This window comes from Centroberyx affinis, unplaced genomic scaffold (assembly GCF_046629955.1).
Source record: "Centroberyx affinis isolate AG114_WGS23_722 - 3 ecotype Tasmania unplaced genomic scaffold, CSIRO-AGI_Caff_v1 ptg005470l_1, whole genome shotgun sequence".
Taxonomy (NCBI): Eukaryota; Metazoa; Chordata; class Actinopteri; order Beryciformes; family Berycidae; genus Centroberyx; species Centroberyx affinis.
The window spans coordinates 7,319-34,319 of record NW_027282742.1 but is presented as its reverse complement, the minus strand read 5'-3'; the positions used below and the strand labels follow the sequence as shown (position 1 = coordinate 34,319).

The following is a 27,001-nucleotide window of genomic DNA, read 5'->3' as shown; positions in this document are numbered from 1 at the left end:
ACGTGATTTTGCATAAGTGAACCTATCGTGATATATTGATATCGAGAAACATCCTTATGATTATCATGATACTGATTTCAACCATATCGCCCAGCCCAAAGGTGACATCACCTCGTCTACGATTGGCCGGTTATCCACCCAAGAAGAAAAACACAACAAACTGGATGGAGCCAGAGATGAGAAGAACATCACCAGCTGTTTTAACAGAGTTACAGAGTTTTAGGGGAGTTTACCTTGAATAAAGCAGATTAAAATCCATCACAGCACAATCTGCTTCTTGTTATTTTGTCTCTGAGTCTGTTACCGCTCCGCTCTGATTGGCTGCTATAGGACATATTTATCATTACATATTCATCACTGCAGTTTTGTGTTTTTCTTTACATGAATTAAAGGATTCTGTGGTTATTTATGTGTTGAGAGAGTTTGATAACCATTTAAACCCATTGAAAACCTCATTGTGTAATTTCAAAAATACATGGATCTCATTGAGAAAAGAGGCATTCTGTTTATTATTCATTAAAGAAATTACTTTTTGGAGATATGTGGTTTTCATGTGACAACAGCAGTAAGCTGTTAGTAACATTTCACTTTTACCTTTAGCTCAACATCTTAAAAAAAACATTATTTGTAAGCCAACAAATGCTGACAAACCGGTTTGATTCAATTCTTAATGATGTTAGAATCTGCAGCAGCTTCAAACTCTACAACAGGTGGAGGAGGGGGGGGGGGTCACTTGAAATTATTTTATTTATTGATCATTTTTTCCATCTTGGGTTACCGTTTTATTTTTTTCTAGAAAACCTCAGTCCTTTGTTCCCGTCGAGCCCAGCGGTTGGTGGATTCTGTGCGGGGGGGCGCGTTCCTGCCGGCCGACCTGATTGGTCAACACGGGCAGGGCGTGGCCTCCTGCTCCACCGTCAGTCCTTTACTCAGGAGGAACGCTTCCTGCTTCGGCTCGCGCCCGAGGAACTTCCTGAGCATCTCAGAGGCGTCTTCAGAGCCGCCGGGCCGCAGGATGAACTTCCTGTAGTCCAGACCGACCTGCAGGACCAAAACACATTTTAACATCCACTGAAACATTCTTACGTATTATATTCTAGAGATGTAATTGTTGCATTTAATACACTCTAATAATTACTTTATTACCCTCTATTAATATCCTCTAATTCTCAGGGTTCCTACACATTTTCAATTACAAAATTCCAAACTTTTTCCAGACCTTGATTTGTTTTGAAGATTTTGTCTGGTGTTCAATATGATTTACACAGATAGACATCTTGCCCCTGCTAACTAGGTCATATCACTGTATAGATGAAGATTGTTCTTCACAGCGACAAATATCAGAATATGTGAGATGATTGGCAGGGTTCCTACACGCTTTCCATTTTAAAATTCCATATTTTTCCCAGACCCTATGTTCTTGACCGGATTTGATTTTGGTGGGTATTTGATATAATGCATGCTGACAGCGGCTGGGTAATAAGAGCGTCCCTCTATCTGAACATTATTCTGCACATCAACAAAACCTGTGGACTCAAAGTGGCTCTACAACAAACATAAAAGCTAGAATGATGTGTGTATCGGACCTGAACCGCAACATTTTCCATACTTTTCCAGACATTTTTTCAAATTCCCAAACTATTCAAGACCTGGAAATGATCAAATTCATTTTTAATATTTTTCCAGACTTTCCAGACCTGTGTAGGAACCCTGAATTCTTCTATTTTTATTTAAATTCCATTCTCTTTGCTGTATCCTCTTAATGTTGATCTCATCTGACCTTGGGGTTCATGATGCCCTCCTGTTTGAAGCGAGCGTAGAACATGTCCATGGAGAACACCTCGCTCCACAGGTAGCCGTAATACTGGGCATCGTAGCCGCCGGCCAAGTGGCTGAAGGTCGCGGGCATGTTGGTTCCTGCAGGGCGACGGAAAGGTCAGAGGTCAGAGGTCAGAGGTCAGAGCATGACACCAGGAGCAGAGAGGTGAGAACAGGTGGCAGAGACGGGATGAGAAGTTTTGTCCTAACAAAGTGTGTAGGAGAGTTATTTTGATGGAAACTACTACTGCTATTACTGCTACTACTACTGCAGTATATAATACTACTACATTTACCACTATTACAAATAATACTGCAACTACTGTTGCAATGACTATCACTACTACTGCTACTACACCTTCTACCACCACTACTGCTCCTACTACTACTAATGCTACTGCTACTACTGTCTGTGTGTGTGTGTGTGTGTGTGTGTGTGTGTGTGTGTGTGTGAGTGACCTGGTGAGGCAGGAACCCCCAGGATCTCCTGGCAGAGGCGGGCGTACTCCTCAGCCGGGTCCAGGCCGGACTTGGTGTGGAGAGCCTGGTCCACCTTGGCCAGGACGATCTGCCTCAGGTTGAACAGACCTGGAGGAAAGGAGGAGGGGGAGGGGGGGGGGAGATTGTATCTATTATTTTTTTAAATTAATTAGCCCAGCCAAATCCACATTTTGCATTTTGTGAATCATTCAGAAACTCAAAATAGATGAAACTCAAAAGAGTGAGTAAATGAATGAGTAAATTGGAAAATAAGTCTTTAATAATAAGTCTTTAAAATAAGTCTTTTTTACATTTGTATTAAGGCTGGGTATTGGCAAGGACCTCACCATACGATACGTATCACGATACACGGGTCACGATACGATTATATCACGATACATTGCGATACCTTGCAATACTCTACATAATTTACTGAAAATTTAAAAATAAGAGCTGAAAATACAACTTGCTGTGTACCACCTGGGTAGTCTAATATGTACATCACATTATATTTATAACTCAGCGGACAAACTATTTAATTCAAAAGGTATTTGAGGGAAATTTAAGGACATTTTAAATCCGTTTAAAACATGAATAATTTTTTTATGTATCGATACGAGGGGCTGGAAAATCGATACAGTATCATGGAAAAAAATATTGCAATACTCAGCTGTATCGATGTTTTTGCACAGCCCTAATTTGTACTATAGAACAATACTGTATCATACTAGGACCAGTATGGTACTGCAGTACTGACAGTAGGTGCAGTACTGCAGTACTGACAGTAGTCGCAGTACTGCAGTCCTGCTCCTCACCGGTGTTGGCGAGGCGGGACTTGATGAGTTTGTCCAGCAGCTCGTCGGGGATGGGACTTCCTGTCTTGTAGTGGCGGGACATCCTCTGCAGCGGCTCCTTCTCCCACACCCAGTTCTCCAGCATCTGGGACGGAGCCTCCACGAAGTCCCGCTCCACGTGAGTCCCGCTGAACATGGCGTAGTCCGCCTGGACACACACACACACACACACACACACACACACACACACACACACACTGCACTGAAAACCAGGTGACAGGAAACATCTCGTCCCCCCAGGAATGATGCAGTCGTCCTCACAGCCAATCAGGAACAAATACAGCATGTCGGTTGTTGTCCCCCACCAAAGGGGGGACTATGGATCAGTCTCTGTCCGTTAGTTTGTTTGTTCATTAGTTAGTTAGTCACACTGTCTGTTTCTCTGTTTGGCCCGATCAGGGAGATTAGTGGTGAGATGCATCCTTCCCCCAAGTTTCATCAAAATGTGATCAGCTCAGTCTGAGATCACATGATGAACAAACTAACAGCCATCCATCGTCCTCCCTGATGACATCATGTCCAGTCCCACAGTGACAGACAGACCTACTTATTGATCAGTTTATTCATTGACGATCAGTTCAGTCTCAGCTCTCTGTCTCCCTAATTGATCAGCAGCCTCACAAACAGCTTATAGCACATTACTTACTTACACAGAAGCAAAGTGATTTATTATAAAATACTGAAGAAAACAGAAGAAAAAGTGTTATCGTTATCAATTAAAGAGTATTTTCTATGAGAGTATTTTCTACGGAGCTGGAGTGTGCGACACTTTTTGATCAGCACCTCTCTACAAAAAGATTTTTTGGTGTGCGTTACCTCTCTATTATTAGAAAATACTAACACAATACAGCCGGCACTATATTGGGTCGGAGTATCACATTACAGATATATTTTTCCAAAACGGAACAGTAACTAGACCGGCGGCCGGGGCGATCGGCTGACCTGGGCGCAGAGCTGGTGCATGACGTGTCCGAACTCGTGGAAGTAGGTTTCCACCTCGTCGTGCTGCAGGAGCGACGGGGCGTCGGCCGTCGGCTTGCTGAAGTTGGCCACCATGGCCGCCACCGACATCTGGCGCGAGCCGTCACACAGCAGACAGCCGGGCTGCAGGCCGAAGCAGGCGGCGTGGCCGTACTTCCCCTCTCTGCACAGGGACAAGAGACATGTAGAGAGTCTGAAGCCTGTTGTTCAGAGGTGAGACATGTACAGAGACTCTGCAGCATACCTGTCAACATTGGGCTTTGAAAATAAGGGAGATTTTCCGGGACCTCCACCCGACCATAACTTTTACATTATGAAAGGGATTTCCTCTCTCGGTTCCAGAGATCTACCACCTAGCATGCTGGTTGACATCTTTTTTCCCCACAGTGACCAATACTAAACTCACCCTGAACCTTACAAAATGATGGTTGTTTCCCAACATACTTCTGGTCAGGAATGGATAAATAGTCTCCCAAGTGTCTAAATATCTATATAGATTTCATTTCATTTCAAACCTTTATTTAAACTCGAATAACCATTGAGGTTGCCCTCATTTACAATGATGTCGAGTTACAAACAAGTTCAAAGTTTTAAATAAATAGGACAAGACATAGATGAGAATAAAGAAAATCAATTAAAACAGTTACACATTGAGGCAGGGAGGTTTGTGATCATGGTTTTAAATTGTCCATAGGTTAGTAGAGTCAGAGAAGTCATTTGAGCGAGTTTGATAGGGTCCAAGGTTCCAGTCCAGCATCATTGAAATGTAGGGTGGTAGCTTTCCAACGAGGGCTTTATATATAAACAAATACCAATGTTTATTACGCCTCTCTGCCAGAGAAGACCAACCCACCTTATCATACAGGATACAATGGTGAGTACCATAGCTATCACCAGTAATAAATCTGAGGGCAGAATGATAAACCATGTCTAGGGGTTTAAGAGTGGAAATAGCAGCATTTCTGTAAATTACATCCCCATAATCCAACACTGATAGGAAAACTGCCTCAACAATCCTCTTTCTGCTAATCATAGGGAAGCTGGTTCTGTTTCTGTAAAAGAAGCCAATTTTTTGACGCAGTTTGCTAACAAGATTGTCTATATGGTATTTAAAAGTAAATTTCTCATCAAGCCAGATGCCAAGATATTTATATTCAGTAACTCTCTCAATGTTAGATCCATTCGCAGTGGATATATGCATACAATTGTGATCAATATTTCTGGCTCTAGTAAACAGCATGAATTTTGTTTTATTTGCATTAAGTACCAGTTTAAGATTGATAAGAGCATCTTGTAGAGCATTAAAGGAAAGTTGCAGGTTCTCAATGGCTAGTTGTACAGAATCAGCAATACAATATACAATGGTGTCATCAGCATAAAGATGGACTTGACAGCCACTCAATGAAGAGACAATATCATTTATATAAATGGTGAAGAGGACAGGACCCAAAATTGAACCTTGCGGAACACCTTTTGTTACTGGCAAGAACTCAGACTGGACACTTCCCGACTTTACACACTGAAGTCTCTCAAACAAATAACTCCGAAACCAATCACAAGCCTTTCCATCAAAGCCAATACTGCATAACCTTTGTAAGAGCAAAGGATGATCAACTGTATCAAATGCTTTTGACAGATCTATAAAAAGGGCAGCACAATGTTTCTTATTGTCTAGAGCGGAAACTATATTATTTGTAACTAATGTAATAGCGGAAATAGTGCTGTGGTTAGCTCTAAATCCAGATTGGTGCGTACTTAATACAGAGTGACTTGAAAGAAATGCCTTGAGTTGGTTATTTACCAAAGATTCCAGGATTTTTGCTAGACAAGATAATTTGGAGATTGGTCTGTAATTATCTAGATCATTTCTATCACCTCCTTTATGTAATGGAGTTACATGGGCTGACTTCCAAACACTAGGAAATATTCCTGTTGTGATAGAAAGATTAAATATATGTGTTAATTGCTCTGTAATAAATGGAGCGGACACTCTTAGAAAAAAAGGATCCAATTTATCCTCTCCTGTTGAACTCCTGGTGTCAATGGCTTGTAATGCTTCAAATACATCACTAGGAGAGAACGGCTGAAAGGTAAACTGAGAGACATGGTTCATGGTACATACACAATCGTTATTAATATTAATGAGAGGGGGCCCTGTGTAATCCTTTTCAAATAAATGCCCAGCATCAGCAAAGTGCCTATTGAGAGCTTGGATATTTAGATGATATGGATATTTATATCTATATAGATATTCAGCTTTTTTTGCTGGCGTCTGATCAAGGACAGACTGGGACAAGAAAATGGCCCTGGACTTTTTGACCCAGACGGCCCACATCCAGCTTGCGAATATTCCACCACATACATGAATACAGCAAGACTTAGTGTCACTACTTATACAGTATATATAAATTAGTTCTACATACAGTTTGTCACCAGCAGACCATCACTGTGAGGAGACCACAACATTGAGCATTTAGTGCATCATGATAAAGGGCTATATTTGAAAATGCGATATAATCTATATCAATATCAAAGTCAGGGATTGCCATTGCCATTTTTAGCACTTTAATTTGGTAACTTTCAACAATAAATATTTAAATGAACCAACACCAGGTAACAATAAATTCTACTAAACTATAACGTTGTCTAATAACAAACTCTAAACAATTAAAAGGTGGAGTAAAGGGACGGACATGTAGAGAGAGGACCTGAGCCTCTTCATGCCGTTTCACCAGCAGTGGAAATGCTGCTGCTGCTTCACTGCTGAGAAGGTCAGTCATTTCTGTCCCTTTTCGTTTTTTGGAGGGATTCCTTTCTATTTTGTTACGTTTTTACTGCTGTCTGATCGCGCTGAACAGCTCATCTGACGCCCCGTTCGTGAGGGGTGGAGGTGTCTCTTTCTCTCTCTCTCTCTCTCTCTCTCATGGAGGAACACTGGAGAATTGTCTGTTAGTTAGTAATGTCTAAATATTCTTTGAACTTTAATTGTATGGCACTTTTCCAAACAGTGACAAAGTGCTTGACAGTCAATAAAGCAATGAGTAAAAGGCAAACCTACAAAATAAATGCCTGACTGGAATTAGCAGGATATGTTAAACAGCTGTTCTCAAACATTTTCATGTAGACTCTTTATAATTCGATTTTATCCTCGTGACCCATGTTAGTTGTTTAGCATTTAATTGAACTGCAAAACTGTCTGAACTGTATGTGGAGAGAGCTAAACCCAGGACTACAAGAGTCATTCTTATAATTGTCTAATTAGTGAATTAAATTATACTGAAACTAAACTATTCCTCATTTGGCTGGAGACCCTCTGAACATCTCAATGACCCCTGGAGATTCCTGGAGCCCAGTTTGAGAAACACTGGTGATATGATAACACTGATAGTGTTTTTGTCGGCTGAAGTTCGGGCTGCACGATATCAACTAATTTGAAAATCAAAGTAATTCGTTTTGTGATTGTCGATTTTTCTTTTTTCAGATTAATAGTCTAAATTATCTAATCCTCCTGCGTGGCCCCGCCCACCGGCCCTCACCTGGGGAACAGGTCCAGGTAGAACTGGCCCACCACCTGACCGGAGGTGCGGTCCTTGACGCAGTACAGCGTGACGTCGGGGTGCCAGACGGCGGCGCCCTCCACCAGCTGGAAGGACAGACCCAGCAGCTCCTGGTAGATGTCCAGCAGACCCTGAGTCACCACCTCCATCGGGAAATACTCCTTCAGCTGGTTCTGGTCCACAGCGTACTGCGTCTCCTCCACCTGGGGGGTGGGGGGGGGGGTGGAAGAGGAGGAAGAGGAGGAGGAAGCAAAGAAGAGAGCAAGTGAGAGGGAGGAAGAAGTGGAAGAGGAAGAGGAGGAAGGTCCAGGACTTAGGGGTTTGAGATATGATGATATTAGATCGTGAACGATTAAAATGTCTCTGCGATCTACAGAGAGATCGTTCTATCTATCTATCGTTCTTCATTCTATCAGTTGCAGTTCTATGTCTCTTAAACGCATCCAAAGTTGTTTTCTCAGCCAAATCTTAAATCACACTATTTGCTAGTCCGTTTCACACCTTCCCTAGAGACACACCAATAAATCAATAATAGCAAACAGTAGGTAGTGCCTTGGATTTCTTCCCCTCCCCCTTTTTATTTGGCAACGTAGCGGCATGGATGACAACACGGAGGAGCTGGCCCCTAAAAAGAATTCAACATCGGTAATACGGAACTGGTTTGGATTTTCCAAAACCGACACGGCGCAAACAACAGTTATTTGCAAATATTGCAAAGATAAGGTTCGCACGTCGGATGGCAACACAACAAACCTTTTTAACCACCTCACTCAAAAGAAAGCACCCGAAAGAGTCTGCTGACAGTCAAACAGAGAGGGGATCCCAAGTGAGCGCATCAGCTACAACCACACAGCCAGAGGCTACGAGGCCAAGACAAACAACTCTAACGAAGGCGTGTGAGAAAGACACTCACTCACTGTATGACAGGACAAGTAAGCGCTGGAAAGAGGTAACTGATGCAGTGACATTTTACCTGGCCAAGGATATGATTCCCATAAAAAACGTGGAAAATGAGGGTTTCACAAGACCTCAAAATTGTCAAAAGCTCAAAATAGTTGATCCGCGGTACGAGATACCGAGCCGCAAATATTTTTTGATCTGTGTCTAATAAGCTACCTGACTGTTACAATTCCTACTATGTTAGATTTTTTAATGTTATGTAGCAAGAGTGCACTTTACTTGAGTGTTGGTGTCTACCTTTTGAAACAAATGTTCATTTTGGGAGTTATACAAAAGTCTCTGATTGTACTTGAATACAAGTCTAAACCATGTCAAAATTCTTGTTGAATGTTCATACTTTGCAGAATTGCACACTTGATTAAAATCTGTTTGAAAAGGTACTTTGGCCTAAATGGTCTGTTATTCTTTTTTCTTTTAGGTTTTGTTACCTTGTAATGCTATATTTTTTAAAATAGGGAAATTAGTCTGGTTGTACTGTTCAGTAACTTGCAAAATAGTCTCAAAAACCAACATGAAAAAGAATCGTGGATCGTGATCCTGCCTGAAAAAAAACGTGATATGATATTTTTGCCATATTGCCCACACCTACCTGGACTAAAAGTCTCACCTGGGTCATAAAGTAGCGGGTGTCCCAGGACTAAAAGTCTCACCTGGGTCATGAAGTGGCGGGTGTCCCAGGACTAAAAGTCTCACCTGGGTCATGAAGTAGCGGGTGTCCCAGGACTAAAAGTCTCACCTGGGTCATGAAGTAACGGGTGTCCCAGGACTAAAAGTCTCACCTGGGTCATGAAGTGGCGGGTGTCCCAGGACTAAAAGTCTCACCTGGGTCATGAAGTAGCGGGTGTCCCAGGACTAAAAGTCTCACCTGGGTCATGAAGTAGCGGGTGTCCCAGGACTAAAAGTCTCACCTGGGTCATGAAGTAGCGGGTGTCCCAGGCGTGAAGCTCGCCGTTGAAAGGCAAACTTCTCTTCTGACATTCCTTCTCCTTCAGTTTGAGGATGACCGCCCGCTCTTCATCGCCCAGCGGCTTCAGCTTCCGAGACAGATCCTCTGGAAGAGAGAGAGCAGCAGAGAGAGAGAGAGAGAAGAGTCAGGAGAGAGGAGTTTTCTCTGAATTATAAAAACACAGACGGCTCATGTAAGTGTTTTCTAATCACCTAAAGAAGAATCTGCATCTTACTCTGCCTGACTTCTGGATGCATTTCAATAGTCTTAACAACCGACCCTTCCACATCGCACCACACTAAAGTAGTTGAAAATATGATATCAAGTGTGGCGATGTTCATGTAATATCTTTGTCAAATGGGGGGAAGGTGTAATATAAGTAGCAATTTGTTTGAACAGTTACTTCAGTGTTGTTCGTCTGAAGCAGTTTGTAATTCTACCTCAGTCACTGTATCAGCTGATTTTGAAAGAGATAACAGTATAGAGTCAAAACAGCAAAATCTGTGGCTGTTTAAATCCAGACTAGGTCAGTGCCCGTTCACAACATGCCCGTTCGGAACGGGCCGGCTGCTCGGCCTCTGGTGTTGCTGCTCGCAGCTTTCTGGAGAACCGCTCATCCAAACAACTTCACACTCCACACTGTGCATCCAGTCGCTCGCTTTGAGCCCCGCTGCTGCACAGAACGCGGTTCGCTTGTTTATTCAAAGTTTATTAATATTGAACGTGTCACGTGTCCAAATCGCACCAAATCCGACATTGCGCGTCCTTGGGTCCCCAGCAATACACCCGCCAAGTGTGAAGTAGATCGGACGAACGGTTCTCGAGATAGGCGAAGGACACACAGACAGACAGAGATTCCTTGCTTTATAGTATGATGAAGCTCACTGTGCAGCTGGAGTAATCAGCTCATCACACTCTGCGGCTCATTCATAAAACTCAGTAACAGAATAGCGGCGCGCAAAATCTAAAAATTAAATTTAACAAAATTTACCACAGCTGTGAATACCGTGACGGAGCCATGTGTTATCCCCAGCTGTAGGCCGGGAGACAGCCAATCAAAACCGATGTTGTTGTTAATTAAGCTTTACATATTTAACAGCTTGTCCACCTGTGTGTCAGTGGGCAGCAGAGACGAGTCAGAACGGCAGATAAACCTCTTGCTCCTCCTTGTTCACTTACTGCTGCAACTTCCTATGTTGACCATGATAAAACAAATGTTTAAGATGCGAGTTACTGAAATGATAAATTGACCGTTGGTGATCGTGAACTCATGGTTTAAGATCTATACGCTGTAAGATAAATATACGGGAGCGGTGGCAGCCGTGTGCGGCGGACTGTAGCTCTCTACCACTCCAGCAGCTGATAAAAATGATCATCTTCTCTTTTTTTCTCATGATAAACTGAAACATACTGAAACTGGCTTTTATAACCGCAATCAGAGCGCTAATTGATTGCAAAGCCAGTGTGCGAGTCATGTATATTTATTAACCATTTTCATGCTTCCAATGATAACTACATGGAACTTTATCTATTGATTTTTTTTAGTAATTACCTCCACCAAGGAGGTTATGTTTTCGGTGCTGTTTGTTTGTTTGTTTGTTTGTTTGTCTGTTAGCAGGATTACGGAAAAACTACTGGCCCGATTTTCATTTTCAACTTGGTGGAAGGGTGCAGAATGGGCCAAGGAAGAACCCATTACATTTTGGAGCGGATCCGGATCCGACTCACGAACAAGTAATAACAGCACGAACCTTGGCGGAGGTCTGCGCTCTCCGACTGCCCTTCTAGTTAAAAGTCTGTGCTCACTTTCTCCTTTATCTGCTGGTATCAATCTCTCAAGGTAAAACACAAAAATGTGCTCAATAAGGTGGTTAACATCTGTAGCAAAATAACTGGCACTGCACAGGAAACTCTGCAGGATCTTTACAACAAACAGTTATATAAGAAAGCAGAATCCATCCTGTCTGATTTTTCCCATCCTTTACATCAACAGTTTCAGTTTCTGCCGTCTGGTTCCTCCTCAGACTTCCACCAGCTAAAACCAACAGATACAAACACTCCTTTATACCCTCTGCCATCTCCCTCCTAAACTCTAGGAGGAAAAGGTAGTTGTCTGCATAACATGTATCTTTTAATTAACTGCGTATTTTTATTTTTATTTTTATTGTGTATTTATGTCTTTGGTCTTGCTGTATTTATGTGCCCTGTGTTTTATGTGTGCTAAATGTATGCGTCCCACTGCTGCATAACCAATTGCCCCACCGGGGACAGATAAAGTTATTGAACTTGAAAATGTGTTTTCATGAACCTCTACAGAATACCGTCTGACTAGATCAGGTGGAAAACGGCCCGCTGTGACGGTTTCCGCCCCGACGTCACGCTACACCTGCCGCTCAGAGCCTCTCTGTCTCTCTGTCTCTGTTTGCTCTGCGCTCGTCTCTCTGACCCCGCTGGACGACGGGGTCCGTGATGCGATCCGGTCCGGAGCACCCACCCAGGAAGCCGGCCACCTTCCTGCCGGACTTGGCCATGTTCATCTCCAGGACGAAGTCGGCGTGCGTGCCGAAGCCCAGCAGCGCGCTCTTCTGCGCCCGCAGCTGCACCAGCTCCTTCAGGATGGACGAGTTCTCCTGCAGCCACAGGACTCCGGTTACTGACACGTTTATTCACAACTACATCCAAAACTTTTCCATAACTTCATACCAACTTCTCATGCCTGTGCTACTGCGGTGTAATGTAAAGTAAACTTTACAAACGCTGTGACACTGAACATCGGTTTTGTTTCAGACTCACCAGCTCCAGACCAGCTGCATTTTAGCCTAGACTCAATTTTAATTTTAATTATTAATAATAATAATAATAATAATAATTATAATAATTATAATAGTACTAATACATTTTATTTATGTAGTACTCAAAGACGCTTTTATCATATTTTTCCAAATTACTTCTGTAAATTTAATTTTCAAGTTTACAAAAACTATAAACTTAACAACATACTTTAAAATTTCATTAAACTTAATTTCCAAAAGTCTTTACCCACACTGCATTTTACATTGTGTGCCACCAGGGTGGATTTGGAGGGAAATCTGCTATCTGCTGCTGCGATACTTCATCAATACTTTGATCTTCTGCTACGACACAGAGACACTGTGCCGAGTCTCACTGTCTCACCCACAGTCTGTCTTCCTTCTCTCTTTTTATCTGTTTTCAGTGTTTATATGATCAAATCCCTGACACTGTGGGCTGCTTGTAAATTTTGGCAATAAAGAAAGTGAAGCTCATGTGACTGTTGCACGCATCGTAAATCAGTCTGGATGTTTTTAATAGAGGTATTAAACCACGGCTAAAAGAGAAACAACACTGTTCTCACACCTAATACTTCTGTAGACACACCTGTATTTTGTGTATTTGTGTATGTATTTGTGGGTGTATTTTATGTCCTTTTTTTTTTCTTTCTTTTCTTTTCTTTTTTCTATTTTAACTTTGAAAAAAAAAAAGCCTCCTGTGGACAGGTAAACACAGTACATCTGGTCCTTGTGTATAAATGTATTTAACAATTCTAATGCTACTGTGATGTCCATGTCAAATAAAATAAACTTAACTTAACAGGATCAGCTGTGTAACCTGTGATTTAAACCTGTGTTGGTTCGATCTGGTTTCCTCACCTCTTTGCAGCGGGAGTTGAAGGCCTCCTCCAGCTTCTTGCGGGTTTCTGGGACGAAGCATTTCTTCATGGTGGGGAAGTAGTGAGGATACTTCAGGGTGACCTTCAGCTTGTCTTCGTCCGGCTCCAGGGAGCTCAGGAAGTCTTCAGGGAGACCGCCTGGAGACAGACAGACAGACAGACAGACAGACAGACAGACAGACAGACAGTCACGTGACGCACGGCAACCAGGGAAGGAATCAAGAAGCCAATCAGAACAGGACGCCCAGTGACGGCTGGTCACCTGGAGAGGAGACTGACTAACCAGCCACAGTTAAAGCTTTAGGAGTTTTCAGCTGGTGGTCGGGCAGAAAGATACTGATAGAAAATGTAATTGTGATTATTTGATAGAATATTGTAATTGCAATTTAAATTGCGATTAAACTGATGACAATGTTTTATCAATCTTTTATTGAGTCTGTGCTCACTTTCTCCTTTATCTGCTGGTATCAATCTCTCAAGGTAAAACACAAAAATGTACTCAATAAGGTGGCTAATGTCTGTCGCAAAATAACTGGCACTGCACAGGAAACTCTGCAGGATCTTTACAACAAACAGTTATATAAGAAAGCAGAATCCATCCTGTCTGATTGTTCCCATCCTTTACATCAACAGTTTCAGTTTCTGCCGTCTGGTTCCTCCTCAGACTTTCACGAGCTAAAACCAACAGATACAAACACTCCTTTATACCCTCTGCCATCTCCCTCCTAAACTCTAGGAGGAAAAGGTAGTTATTTGAATTATGTTGTATCTTTTTAACTGAGTGAGTATTTTTTACTGTGTATTTATGTCTGTTGGTCTAGTGTTGTATTTCTGTGCCCTGTGTTTTATGTGTGCTAAATGTATGCGTCCCACTGCTGCATAACCAATTGCCCCACCGGGGACAAATAAAGTTATTGAACTTGATTCATATCATCATCAAGTTTTTCTTGTCGTAAACTTTTTAGAACTTTAAAATCATTTGAAGAAAAGTGATTTTGTTAAAAAAAAATAAATGTGAGTGTGCAGGAGTTCGAGTCTGATGAAAGGTTTTGATTCATGGAGCAAAGATTACCTGCAGCTCTAAAACGGCAAGGAAATTCATCCCTGAACCCCCCCCCCCCACCACCACCACCACCACCACCACCACCACCACCCCGCTGCCCTCTGGGGGGCGCTAGAGATCACTATTACACGGCTTTGTTGAATACTCGATTCTGATTGGTCAATTACGGCATTCTACAGACCGTTGCTATGGACGCAGTTCTGATCATAGACTCTGGAGGACCACGTCCAATCATATCAATCTGCAGAAAGAAGTCCGATAAATTTAACGGTTAATTTAAATTTAACAACGGCAGCAGATCTGGTGAGCTCCTCTCCTAGCGATAAGCGGTAGTGATAATAGTAATATTGTTACCAGTTGTAACATTAGTAACAATTGTGTTTCCAGGTGTGTCAACTGCAAAGCCCCGGCAAGAAGGAAATGTAGAGATGAATGAGGACAAAAACGTCAACATCAATATTCCCAAAGAAGTCCCATTCACCTTGTCTCTCTTCTCCATCGATGGAAATGTTCGGTTTAACATGAATTATAACGCTAAATAGGCTAATCTTAAGAAGGCTATAGAGTTTACGTTGCTATGGACGCAGTTCCAACCGCAGAATCTAACGGACTGTTTTTTGTAGCGGAAGCAATAAAATCATTTTTTAAATCAGTAAAATCATTTTTAAATCAATATTTTGTGTCAAATTATTGATTTGTTTAGTAAGTAGCCGTGTAATAAGCGGGATAATGTACAGCGAGCGGGTCATTGTGAAATAAATATTATTATTTTATTATTTATTTGTATGGAACTTACCTATAGATCAGTATGGATCAGTATAGATCAGTATAGATCAGTATGGATCAGTATAGATCAGTATAGATCAGTATAGATCAGTATAAATCAGTATAAATCAGTATAGATCAGTATAGATCAGTATAGATCAGTATGGATCAGTATGGATCAGTATAGATCAGTATAGATCAGTATAAATCAGTATAAATCAGTATAGATCAGTATAGATCAGTATAAATCAGTATGGATCAGTATGGATCACTGCCCAACACGCTGCATCCGATCTTGGTGAGTAGTTTATATTCTGGTTTCCCATGTTAAACTAAGCAGAGTGTTGCTTTAATGTACTGCAGGTAAGTAGAACTCACCCAGCTCCTCCCGGCTGAAGGACAGACTGGTGGTGTCTTCGTTCAGATATTTGTTGAAGTCGATGCAAAGGTTGCTCAGCTTCTTCTTAATCGTCTTGATCTCCTGTCAGCAGAGAGAAGAGTGAGAGGAGTGAGAGGAGTGAGACGCTGATATGTGATGCAGAGATACAGAGTCAGATCTTCACCATCTGAAGTTCCAGTTTCTCTGACTAAATGATTGACAGCACAACATTAAAACAAGAGATCGTACTTTTTCAAAGGACAGTAGAGAACTTGAGCCACTGGTTGACTGAATGCTACAAGCACTTTTACTGCTTGGATCTTCTGTATTTTGGAAATACTCTATGATGAATTTCAAGATGTCACATTTGGGGAACTTTTCTTTCCCCAAAATGAATACAAAGGTCTTATGAACAGCACTCTTCAGATGTTAAAGCGAGAGGAAGCAGCGTCACCTCTTGAGTCTCTTTGGGCAGGTGGAGGCCGTTCCTCTTGCCCAGTTTGATCAGTCGCTCCATGTACCTCTTGGACTCTGCGGTGAGGCTGTCGGCGTCGATCTTCTTCTGCAGCGAGAAATAACACGGATTATGAGAATGACATGAACATGCGGCACAGTGAAGTCACGCACAGTGTCGCTGACACTGTGCATCCAGCAGTCGAGGACTTACAGCGCTCCTTTAACCTTCTGCAAGGAGCTCTTCAAGACCTAAGACTTGCACTGAATGTTGATAAAACAAAGTTCATGCTATTTTCAAGAGCCAGAGCTATAGACTATGATGACCTTAATATTTCTACTTCAAATGGACTTATGATTGAGACGGTAACAGAATATAAATATCTCGGCATCTGGATTGATGAAAAACTCACTTTCAAATTTCTGTTGGCTATTTCTACAGAAATAAAACCATTTTTCCCACATTCTGCAGAAAAAGAGTTGTTGAGGCAGTTTTCATGTCAGTCTTGGACTATGGTGACGTGATTTACAGACACGTATCCTCTTCCACTCTTAAACCTTTGGACTCTGTCTATCACTCTGCCTTGACATTTATTACTGGTGATGCTTATGGTACACATCATTGTATTTTATATGATAGGGTCGGGTGTTCTTCTCTTCAAGAGAGACGTGATACTCACTGGTATCTTTTTATCTATAAAGCCCTTATTGGAAAACTACCATATTACCTTTCAGAATTACTTTGTTGCTCAGATGGGCTCTATCTGACCCGCTCTACTGACCGGCTCTTGCTTCATGTTCCACGAGCCGGGTCTGAACATGGAAAGACTGCTTTTAATTTTAGTGCACCTGATTTCTGGAACAAATTACAGCACCTCCTCAAAATCAATACACTCATACCTTTTGGTCATTTTACAAACTTGATCTTAAACCTCCCAACCTCTACTTGCAATTGCTTTACATAACTGTATTTTATTTTACATTTTAAATTATTTTAATCAATTTGGGCATCATGTAACCTAAAGGTCACAGGTTCAACCCCTAAAAATTATTTTATTTTGATTATCTTAATCTATTTTTCTTCCCTAATCGGTACATTTTAATGGCTTTTTATTAGTTAATTGTGGTATTGCCTTTTCCCTGTTGGTTTATCTCCTTGCTGTTGTTTTCTTTTTCTTTGTTTATGTAATTTGACTCAAAATCATTGTAAATGAGGGTCTCCCTCAATGAATCTCTCGAGTATAAATAAAGGTTGAATGAATGAATGAAGAAGTCCTGCAACACACCGACGTAGGACAGGAGGTCAGCTGAATCTAAATGATTCCTCTCCTTCCTCTTTACAGACACAAACAGATAATAAATAAATATTACTGCATGGCCTTTTGAATGCTCAATTCTGATTGGCTGATCAGACCGCTGTTTCATTTCATTTCATTTCAAACCTTTATTTAAACTCGAATAACCATTGAGGTTGCCCTCATTTACAATGATGTTGAGTTACAAACAAGTTAAAAGTTTAAAATAAATAGGACAAGACATAGATGAGAATAAAGAAAATCAATTAAAACAGTTACACATTGAGGCAGGGAGGTTTGTGATCATGGTTTTAAATTGTCCATAGGTTAGTAGAGTCAGAGAAGTCATTTGAGCGAGTTTGATAGGGTCCAAGGTTCCAGTCCAGCATCATTGAAATGTAAGGTGGAAGCTTTCCAACGAGGGCTTTATATATAAACAAATACCAATGTTTATTACGCCTCTCTGCCAGAGAAGATCAACCCACCTTATCATACAGGATACAATGGTGAGTACCATAGCTATCACCAGTAATAAATCTGAGGGCAGAATGATAAACCGTGTCTAGGGGTTTAAGAGTGGAAAGAGCAGCATTTCTGTAAATTACATCCCCATAATCCAACACTGATAGGAAAACTGCCTCAACAATCCTCTTTCTGCTAATCATTTCGAGTCTAATATCACTCTGCAGTCAAAATGTCTGGTCAATTTTGTTAATTTCTAACCAAATTAACTGGCTCCACCTAGTGGCAGAAACACGTTACTCCTGCTGGACGAGCAAATCCTCATCAGTGTCAAAAACTCAACAACAAGCCTGCATATTTCTTTGATCGATGTAGATTAAAGAACATGCAGGAAATATTAATTTGTTTCCCCGCCTTAAAAAAACACATCTTCATTTAACTTGCATCAGTTTGATTCTACTACTTACTATTCATTTCCACCATAAAGATTTATGCCAGTCTTCTTCTCCACTGTATCAACACCGCCAGTCACCAGCCTGACTCCTGACTGACTGTTCTGTGTTTCATTCTCTTAAAGCATTCTGATCTACAGTCTTCTGCTTAAATGCTTGAAATGAGTTTCTTAGACAAAATAGTGAAGTTGATCCTATGTATGAATTTCTTTCCAAAGCCTTTGCCTTTCCATCAAGGCAAATAATCTAAAATATAAGATAGTTTTGATTTGTTTAACACTTTTTTGGTCGCTGCATAATTCCATTTGTGTTATTTCATAGTTTTGAGTCTTTACTGTTATTCTAAAATGTGGAAAATAGTAAAAAATAAAGAAAATGTGGTTGACAGGCAGAGTAAATAAAATGTTGGGTAAACTGAGGTTAGATGGATTTAGGGAGGAAGGGTGGTACCTTCCTCCCTACCGACCTACCTACCTATCCACCCATCTATCTATCTATCTATCTATCTATCTATCTATCGGGTTCCTACACATTTTCAATTACAAAATTCCATACTTTTTCCAGACCTTGATTTGTTTTGAAGATTTTGTCTGGTGTTCAATATGATTTACGCAGATAGACATCTTGCCCCTGCTAACTAGGTCACATCACTGTATAGATGAAGATTGTTCTTCACAGCGACAAATATCAGAATATGTGAGATGATTGGCAGGGTTCCTACACGGTTTCCATTTTAAAATTCCATATTTTTCCCAGACCCTATGTTCTTGACCGGATTTGATTTTGGTGGGTATTTGATATAATGCATGCTGACAACGGCTGGGTAATAAGAGCGTCCCTCTATCTGAACATTATTCTGCACATCAACAAAACCTGTGGACTCAAAGTGGCTCTACAACAACATAAAAGCTAGAATCATGTGTGTATCGGACCTGAACCGCAACATTTTCCATACTTTTCCGGACATTTTTTCAAATTCCCAAACTATTGAAGACCTGGAAATGATCAAATTCATTTTTAATACTTTTCCAGACTTTCCAGACCTGCGTAGGAACCCTGTATCTATCCATCTATCCATCTCCTCAGTTCACCTCCAGAGCGATGATCCTCTGGTAAACGTCCTCCCTCATGCTCATCTCCACGTCGAACTCTGACAGCCTCTTGTCGGCCTCGGTGCTCGCTGTCCGAACCTCCTTACTGGGAGAGACGTGCTGCGGGAAGTCCAGCATGTTCCTCTGGACTGAGGGGGAGAGAGGGGGAGAGAGAGAGAGAGAGAGAGAGAGAGAGAGAGAGACGTCACTGCAAAATCACATTCAGTTTGATGAATTTCATGTTTTTGCTTGAACTGAATGATTCCATGCTCCTCTATGGGTGGAGAAAATCTTGATTGTGATTCTATACATGTCAACTTAATTCTGCCATCAAATTAAATGGAAACTTCAATAGTTCTAATAGAAGCTGCTGGTATCTGGGGCCGGATTCACAAACTTGTTATCAGAGGTGAGACCAAGTCAACTTTGCTTGAGTCCCAAGTCAGTCTCAAGTTTCGATGCACAAGTCTCAAGTCAAGTCCCAAGTCTAAATATAGATTACCAAGTCAAGTCCCAAGTCAAGTCCCAAGTCAAGTCCCAAGTCTAAATATAGATTACCAAGTCAAGTCTCAAGTCAAGTCCCAAGTCTAAATATAGATTACCAAGTCAAGTCCCAAGTCAAGTCAAGTCCCAAGTCATTAATGTCAAGTCTCAAGTCTAAATGTATTTTATTACATTATATATTTTTATTATATTATATATATGTATATTATATATTATTTTATTCATAGAGTGTACTTGACTCCCAGGAAGCTTTGTATAATGAAAGTGACTACTGATTCAACTTGCACTCTGTGTCCCATAGAGGCGACGGGGACTTATTTACATGTTTTATTTACATGTTTTGGGAGTGTCCTCCAGTGGCCAGATTCTGGCGAATGATTGTTTCTAATCTTTCCAAGATTTTTGAGAATACTGTGCCCAACTCGCCTTTTATATTTTTCTTAAACAACTTATCTAGCTTGAACATGACACTGCCCAAAGAGCTTTTTTAGCTGGGTTGACAACAGCAAAAAAACTGGTTGCTACCCGCTGGAAACCTCCCCATACTCTTTCTTTTCAAGCTTGGCTTTTAACAGATCTTGATACAGTATATCTGGAGCCCGTATGCACGGGGCCAAGGAATCAGTGGCAGAACGTTTTTTTCGGGTGGGTGGGTGGGGAGGACGGGAGGGAGGGGATCCGCGGTGGGGATGGTTTTGTTTTGTTTTGATTATTGTTGTGTTTTTCTTTTCCCTTACTTTCTTTTCTTTGATGTATTGCTGATTCTGATAATTGATATCAAAATCAATAAAAATTTGATTGCAAAAAGTCTAAATGTAGAACAGCAAGTCAAGTCAGAAGAAATCTCGCTCGCTCTGTCGGTCGGTCGGTTCACAAAAATGTCCCCACCCTTTGGCGGCCACAGTTTTCGCCCTAGGAGGCTGAAATTTGGCATGGAGGTCAAGTGTGTGTGTGTGTGTGTGTGAAGGTGTGTGTTTGTGTTCATGCCAATTGGCCAAAAGGGGGCGTGGCAATGGGAGTGGCCTATCGCAAAAAGGCGCATAACTTCCAAATGGATTCACAGACTTGCACAAGATTTTGTGGAAAGGTTGGTCATGAGCCAAAGGACAGCTGATTATCTTCTTCATGCCAATTGGCAAAAAGGGGGTGTGGTAGTGGGAGTGGCCTGTAACGGGAAATGTTTGTGTATGTGGTCGCAGCTATTGCGAAATCACATACATGTTTTTCTATTAACTGTTCAGCTCTACAAGCATGCAACCCGTTACATGCTAAGCTAGTTTTCACTTGTCGTTTAGTCATGCAGCTGTGACAAAGGGCCGTCACTTTTAACCTGATGAGAGCTGGAGTCACCAGAAATGAAAGCAGAGCTGCTATGAGAGGCGAGTCGCTGAAGCTCTGACCTACAGCTCTGACCTGCAGCTCTGACCTGCAGCTCTGACCCACAGCTCTGACCCACAGCTCTGACCCACAGCTCTGACCTACAGCTCTGACCCACAGCTCCGACCCACAGCTCCGACCCACAGCTCTGACCTACAGCTCCGACCCACAGCTCCGACCCACAGCTCTGACCCACAGCTCTGACCTACAGCTCTGACCCACAGCTCTGACCCACAGCTCTGACCCACAGCTCTGACCCACAGCTCTGACCCACAGCTCTGACCCACAGCTCCGACCCACAGCTCCGACCCGCAGCTCTGACCCACAGCTCCGACCCACAGCTCCGACCCACAGCTCCGACCCACAGCTCTGACCCACAGCTCCGACCTACAGCTCCGACCTACAGCTCTGACCTACAGCTCTGACCCACAGCTCTGACCTACAGCTCTGACCTACAGCTCTGACCCACAGCTCTGACCCACAGCTCCGACCTACAGCTCCGACCCACAGCTCTGACCTACAGCTCTGACCCACAGCTCCGACCTACAGCTCCGACCCACAGCTCTGACCTACAGCTCTGACCCACAGCTCTGACCCACAGCTCCGACCCACAGCTCTGACCCACAGCTCTGACCCACAGCTCTGACCCGCAGCTCACAGCATGCAGGTGCTTTCAGCCTGCGCTCCGCTGCGCTGCAAAACAAAGCCTCCGCTCTATTGTAGGAGCACCGGCTGGTTCAGCGGCTCTTTCTGTACAAACTGCTGACCTGCTGTACCGTCACATACCTCGTTCCTGCCAACTCAGACCTTTCCCTCTCCGCTCACAATGGCAGCAGAGGAGCGGAGAGGAGAGGAGCGCTAGGTGAAGCTAGGGAGACCTGACTGTGATGTTCTGGACTGCGATTCACCCCGGACTCACACAGAGTTAACGCTCTGACAAAGCGTTCGAAACACAAGAACATCTGGAGGACAGAAACAATGATAATCAAGAAAACGCGTCGCCTCTCGTTGCCCGTCTCATTATTTCTGTCAGTATAAAGCTTTTATTATCGTGGCAAAAACACCTGAGGACTTTGTCACACATTTTAATTCACAGAAAAGATTTACAAATGTGCAAGTCTCTATCTGAACGGGTGGAGCAGGGGTGACGGCCTTACGGAGATCGCCTGACCAATCAGAAGAGCCGTTTATGGCGATCAAAACACGCATAGTTTTCATCATCAGTCCTTGTGAGGTTTAGGCCTTAGCATCAGATTTCTCTCCATACTGGATTTGGTTTGGTTAGTGAAAAGCTGGCAGGCTGCTGGAACAATACGTTCTGTATTTCAATGCAGAATGTCACTTAACACCATTTACACTATACTGAACCTTCCAGCGGCTGCTAGTGAAGTAAATGGTGTACATGTGCTACAATGTGTGTATTGTTTGCTGACAAATGAGGCAACATTAACCTGTCAGACCTTTATATAGAGTCGGGGGTGGGGGGTGGGGGGTGGGGGGTGGGGGGGGTTTCAGTGGAGAGTTTTCGTGTCCCTTGATGCTCGAAATGTTTCAGAGGCTTTTCCACCCTGACAAGAAGAAAACTCTGGAGGAAAATGTGAATACTTGGAATCATTTGTTTAGCCCACCTCTGCTTGGGGACTCGAGTCACATGACTTGGACTCGAGTCAGACTCAAGTCCCAGTTTGAAATGCTTGAGTCTTGACTTGATGCAAGAAGAGAAGACTTGACTTGACTTGGGTTCTGGTGACTTGGGACTTGACTCTGACTTGTACTCTGATGACTTGAAAAGGTTTCTAAAGTCTTGACTTGAGATCTTGTGTTTGTGTAAATGACTTAGATTGAAAGTGATGAGATTTGTTCCAGCAGACGACTGAATTTAAATTCTGTTTTCTGAATTTGTATGGAATGATTGAATTTATTGAAGTTGAAACTGATTATAGAAATCAAACTCATGATGCTCTTACCAAGTTTTTATCCTATTAAAACCATATTGCACTGAAAAGTCCTAGATATTTAGTTTTCTTTAAGATATTAAATTGATACTGGACTCTTGATTTGTTCTGACTTGACTTGGTAATCTACATTTAGACTTGGGACTTGACTTGACACTTGTGCCTCAAGACTTGAGACTGACTTGGGACTCGAGCAAAGTTGACTTGGTCTCACCTCTGTTGAATATATATGATATGATTCTGATATTAATATCAGCACAAAATATCAGCTATCAGCAGCTTCAACACAACAGTATCAGTATCGGTCTTGGACCAGCCACAGCTGTCAAAGTGGAACACTGTTCTGACTCCAGCAGCAGAGGAAGAGGAGGAGAGGAAGAGGGGGAGAGGAAGAGGAGGGAGGCAGAGGAAGAGGAGGGAGAAAGAGGAGGGAAGAAGAGGGGGAGAGGAAGAGGAGGGAGAAAGAGGAGGGAGGCAGAGGAAGATGAGGGAGGCAGAGGAGGGAGAAAGAGGAGGGAAGAAGAGGGGGAGAGGAAGAGGAGGGAGGAAGAGGGGGAGGAAAAGGAGGGAGGAAGAAGAGGGAGAAAGGAGAGAAGAAGAGGGGGAGAGGAAGAGGAGGGAGGAAGAGGAGGGAAGCAGAGGAAGAAGAAGAGGAGGGAGGCAGAGGAAGAGGAGGGAGGCAGAGGAGGGAGGCAGAGGAAGAGGAGGGAGGCAGAGGAGAGAGGCAGAGGAGAGAGAAAGAGGGGGAGAGGAAGAGGAGGGAGGAAGAGGAGGGAGGAAGAGGAGAGGCTGACCTGTGTACTCCACCTCCACGTCGGCGAGGGCCTTCAGGGTGTTTTCGAAGGTGACGGCGTCGAGCTCCAGCCCCCCCACCGAGTCGTACACCTTCTTGGTGTTGGTGATGAGTTCCTCTGACAGCTGCTGGATCTGCTGGGGGTTCAGGTCCCACCGCAGACGGTTGTCAGTGCAGACCGGCGCCGGGCCGCCGAACACCACCTCACCTGCAACACACCGCCCCCCCCCGCCCCGCAGGGTCAGAGGTCAGAGGTCAGACTCACACTGCTGAGACGCGAAGTCCATCGACAGAAAATTCATCAATTATAATTCTGATAAGCAATTAATCGTTTTAGTCATTTATTAAGTATAAATACCAATAGGGCTGGGTTTTAACAAAAGCGTTTTTCCGATTCAAATCGATCTTCATTAGAATGATCCGATAACGATTCATAAAATCCCGAGATCGATCTTTTAATATATGCCTAATATATGCCTGTAGAGTCTGTAGAGTTGCACAACTTGCATTATATTGTGTTGACTGCTGTAGTGTGTTGGTCATGTTAAATAAAAAGTACATTAATGTAACTGCTTTGGGGTCAATTCTTAATGTAAACATTAATATTTTTAATAATGCACCAGGTTAGAGGGTTCCTTGTACAATCTACAGCATTAGTTCTCTGAGAATCTCTTTCATATCCAAGCAAAATTGATATTGTAACTGAAATATCCCTAACCGAATCGATACTGAATCGAATCGAATCAAATCGGAAATGGAACCGAATCGAGAAATCAGTGGCGATACCCTAAATACCAAACATTGAATGGTTACAGCTTCAGAAATGCTAAGATTTTCTGCTTTTCTCTGTTTCATATCGTTACAAAATGAATACTTTGGGTTTTTTGGCTGCTGGTCAGACTGAGGAAGAAATCTGAAATCATTTAGGCTTCTTTCACACTGCAGCTGAAAGTTTCCCAACTTTTTTTCCGTTCCCATCTGCAGCCATGCAACTTGTACTGAAATTTGTAAGCACAATGCCATGACAACGAGTAAATGTTACATCATTCCCCTGAGACAGTTGTCATAATTTTGTTTCGGCCAGCATTGGCGTGGAGTACAATGAGAAACAGTGATGGAAAGAAAACAGACGACTTGACGACTCAATTCAGTCCAAACTGGAACCAAAATGTGTTGGAATAAAAACAGATGGGACATCTTTTTGCTTACTACTGTCAGTTCATGTTGGCATGGGATGTGACTGTTCATATCTATTCTGGGATGTAACCCATTACATCCCAGAATAGATATGAACAGTCACCCTGAATAAAAAAAATCAGATGTGAGCAGCTATTCAGCATGAAGGCCTGTGGTGTAAACAAATGCCCAAGCTTTCTCATATCAACATTTTTCCTCTTAGATATAACTTGGTACAGAATAATGTAACTGTCTATACTGTAGGTGAGGAGGGAAGCAGTGACGGGATACTAAAATCAAACTATTCCTCATTTTGCTGGGGATCCCCTGAAACCTCCTCAAGGACCCCAGGCAGTCCCCAGACCCCAGTTTGGGAACCACTGCTTTAGATTATCAAGTGGTTTATTTGTTCAGCAGCAGACTGAGGAGACAAGGCAGAAGCAGGTTCCGCTGGCTGCTTCAGATCTGAAACAAACATCTATATTCAGCCTGTAACTGATGACAGAAAGATCTAGGTAATCTGCCGTTCTCTTGCATGGAGGGAACATGACATCCTTTAAAAATCTGCCTTTTTTTTAAGTCATTACTTGTCAGCGAGAGTACGAACCCCATAAAATACGACTCAATACCTTTACTGAATCACGAGGAGCCATCATTCACTTCGGCATACATATAATCTACCAAGCAGCACTTTATTTCAATCAAATTTCAGCTTTTAGAGTTGGATCGCCTGCTATTCCCGCTACCTTCTTTCACCAAAAATACACCGTGGTGAACGGTAGCGAGCAGTGTGAACCGATTACAAACGAAATGTAGCTGAAATAGCAGCTGTTTGGTGGATCGGATGTATGCCGAATTTATCAGCAGACCATAACGATTCATCAAAGGTCTTGAGTTGTGGTTTAACATGATATGTACGTTTGGCGACAAGCAATTCAACACTGAATTCACAGATTTCTGAATAAAGACAACGTAGTTTTCTCTCCATATAAATGAGCCAGAATGCATCGAGGCTAGAGAGATTGGTGTTGTGAGCTAATCCAATCCAACTCGATTGATAATCCATCCCCTGCCCAGCCTGCTCTCCGCAGCCGAACCACAGCCTCGCCGTGAGGGCAGAAGCCGCCGTGCTCCGCTGTTAGCTCGGTGAATTAGCAGAATGAGCTAACATGCTAAACTCAGCAGCAGACGGGTTGGATCAGTCAGAACTACCGAGAAACGAACAAAAACATACACGGCGGTTTAGCTTTGTTCTTATACACTGAACCGGCATGCAGCTAACATTAGATTATATTCTGGTGACAGTAACTTTAGGCAGCTAATAGCACGTTAACTAGCTAGATGACTGATTCATTGACTAAAGACAAAATGTTTCCACCGGGACAGAGACCGGACAGTTTGTCCAGCCGCTGCTCACTACTTTACATTATACTGATATAGTCACATAAGTTAAACACATCGGCACATACCTGTCGGTCCCATATTGCAGAAAATGAATCACGTTTGTTAGTGTGCGTGTGGTCTGCTGCTGGGTGTCAGTCAGCTCTACGGGCGTGTCAAGGCAGCTAGAATAAAAAAAAAAAAACTTCCGGTTATCATTTTCCAAAATAAAACCCATATTGACGAACGTGTTTTCAGTAAAACACACAAAGCACCATAGTGAAAAGAAAAATATTATTCAAGAGCAATCTGTAGTTGGTTAAAATGTTGTTTTTGTTTTTTTCATTTTATACCCATACGGTATGCTATACCCACAAGAGAGATGCAAGATGAAGTCAAGTTTATTTGTGTAGTTCTCAAAGGGCTTCACAATGTCCACATTATGAAACAATGAATGAAAACGATAATTGAAAATGAAAACAATACCCGAAACCTTAGGCCCAATGAAAACAAGGGAAAACTATATCGGGTTTCGGGTACTCCCATGGGGAAAACTCCCACGAAAACCTCAG

At 42.5% G+C, this 27,001-nt stretch overlaps 1 protein-coding gene across 1 annotated transcript; it reads right to left on the bottom strand.

Moving 5' to 3' along the window:
• Nucleotides 1-500: 500 nt before the first annotated feature.
• On the bottom strand, nucleotides 501-26,634 carry thop1 (thimet oligopeptidase 1). The gene is made up of 14 exons (XM_071546817.1): nucleotides 26,519-26,634; nucleotides 23,875-24,081; nucleotides 19,245-19,393; nucleotides 15,946-16,053; nucleotides 15,491-15,593; nucleotides 13,265-13,422; nucleotides 12,091-12,226; nucleotides 9,559-9,701; nucleotides 7,670-7,893; nucleotides 4,095-4,296; nucleotides 3,114-3,300; nucleotides 2,278-2,406; nucleotides 1,781-1,917; nucleotides 501-1,041 (listed from the first exon to the last, which is right to left on the bottom strand). The coding sequence occupies exons 1-14, from the start codon at nucleotides 26,529-26,531 to the stop codon at nucleotides 883-885; spliced, it is 2,055 nt and encodes a 684-aa protein (XP_071402918.1). The 5' UTR covers nucleotides 26,532-26,634; the 3' UTR covers nucleotides 501-882.
• Between the last annotated feature and the right edge of the window lie 367 nt (nucleotides 26,635-27,001).

Coding starts and splice junctions, on each gene's coding strand:
- thop1 (XM_071546817.1), bottom strand. Junction 12,227..13,264: donor TCAACTCCCGCTGCAAAGAG/GTGAGGAAACCA, acceptor CTGTGGCTGCAG/GAGAACTCGTCCATCCTGAA. Junction 7,894..9,558: donor CCCGCTACTTCATGACCCAG/GTGAGACTTTTA, acceptor CCCACCCCCCAG/GTGGAGGAGACGCAGTACGC.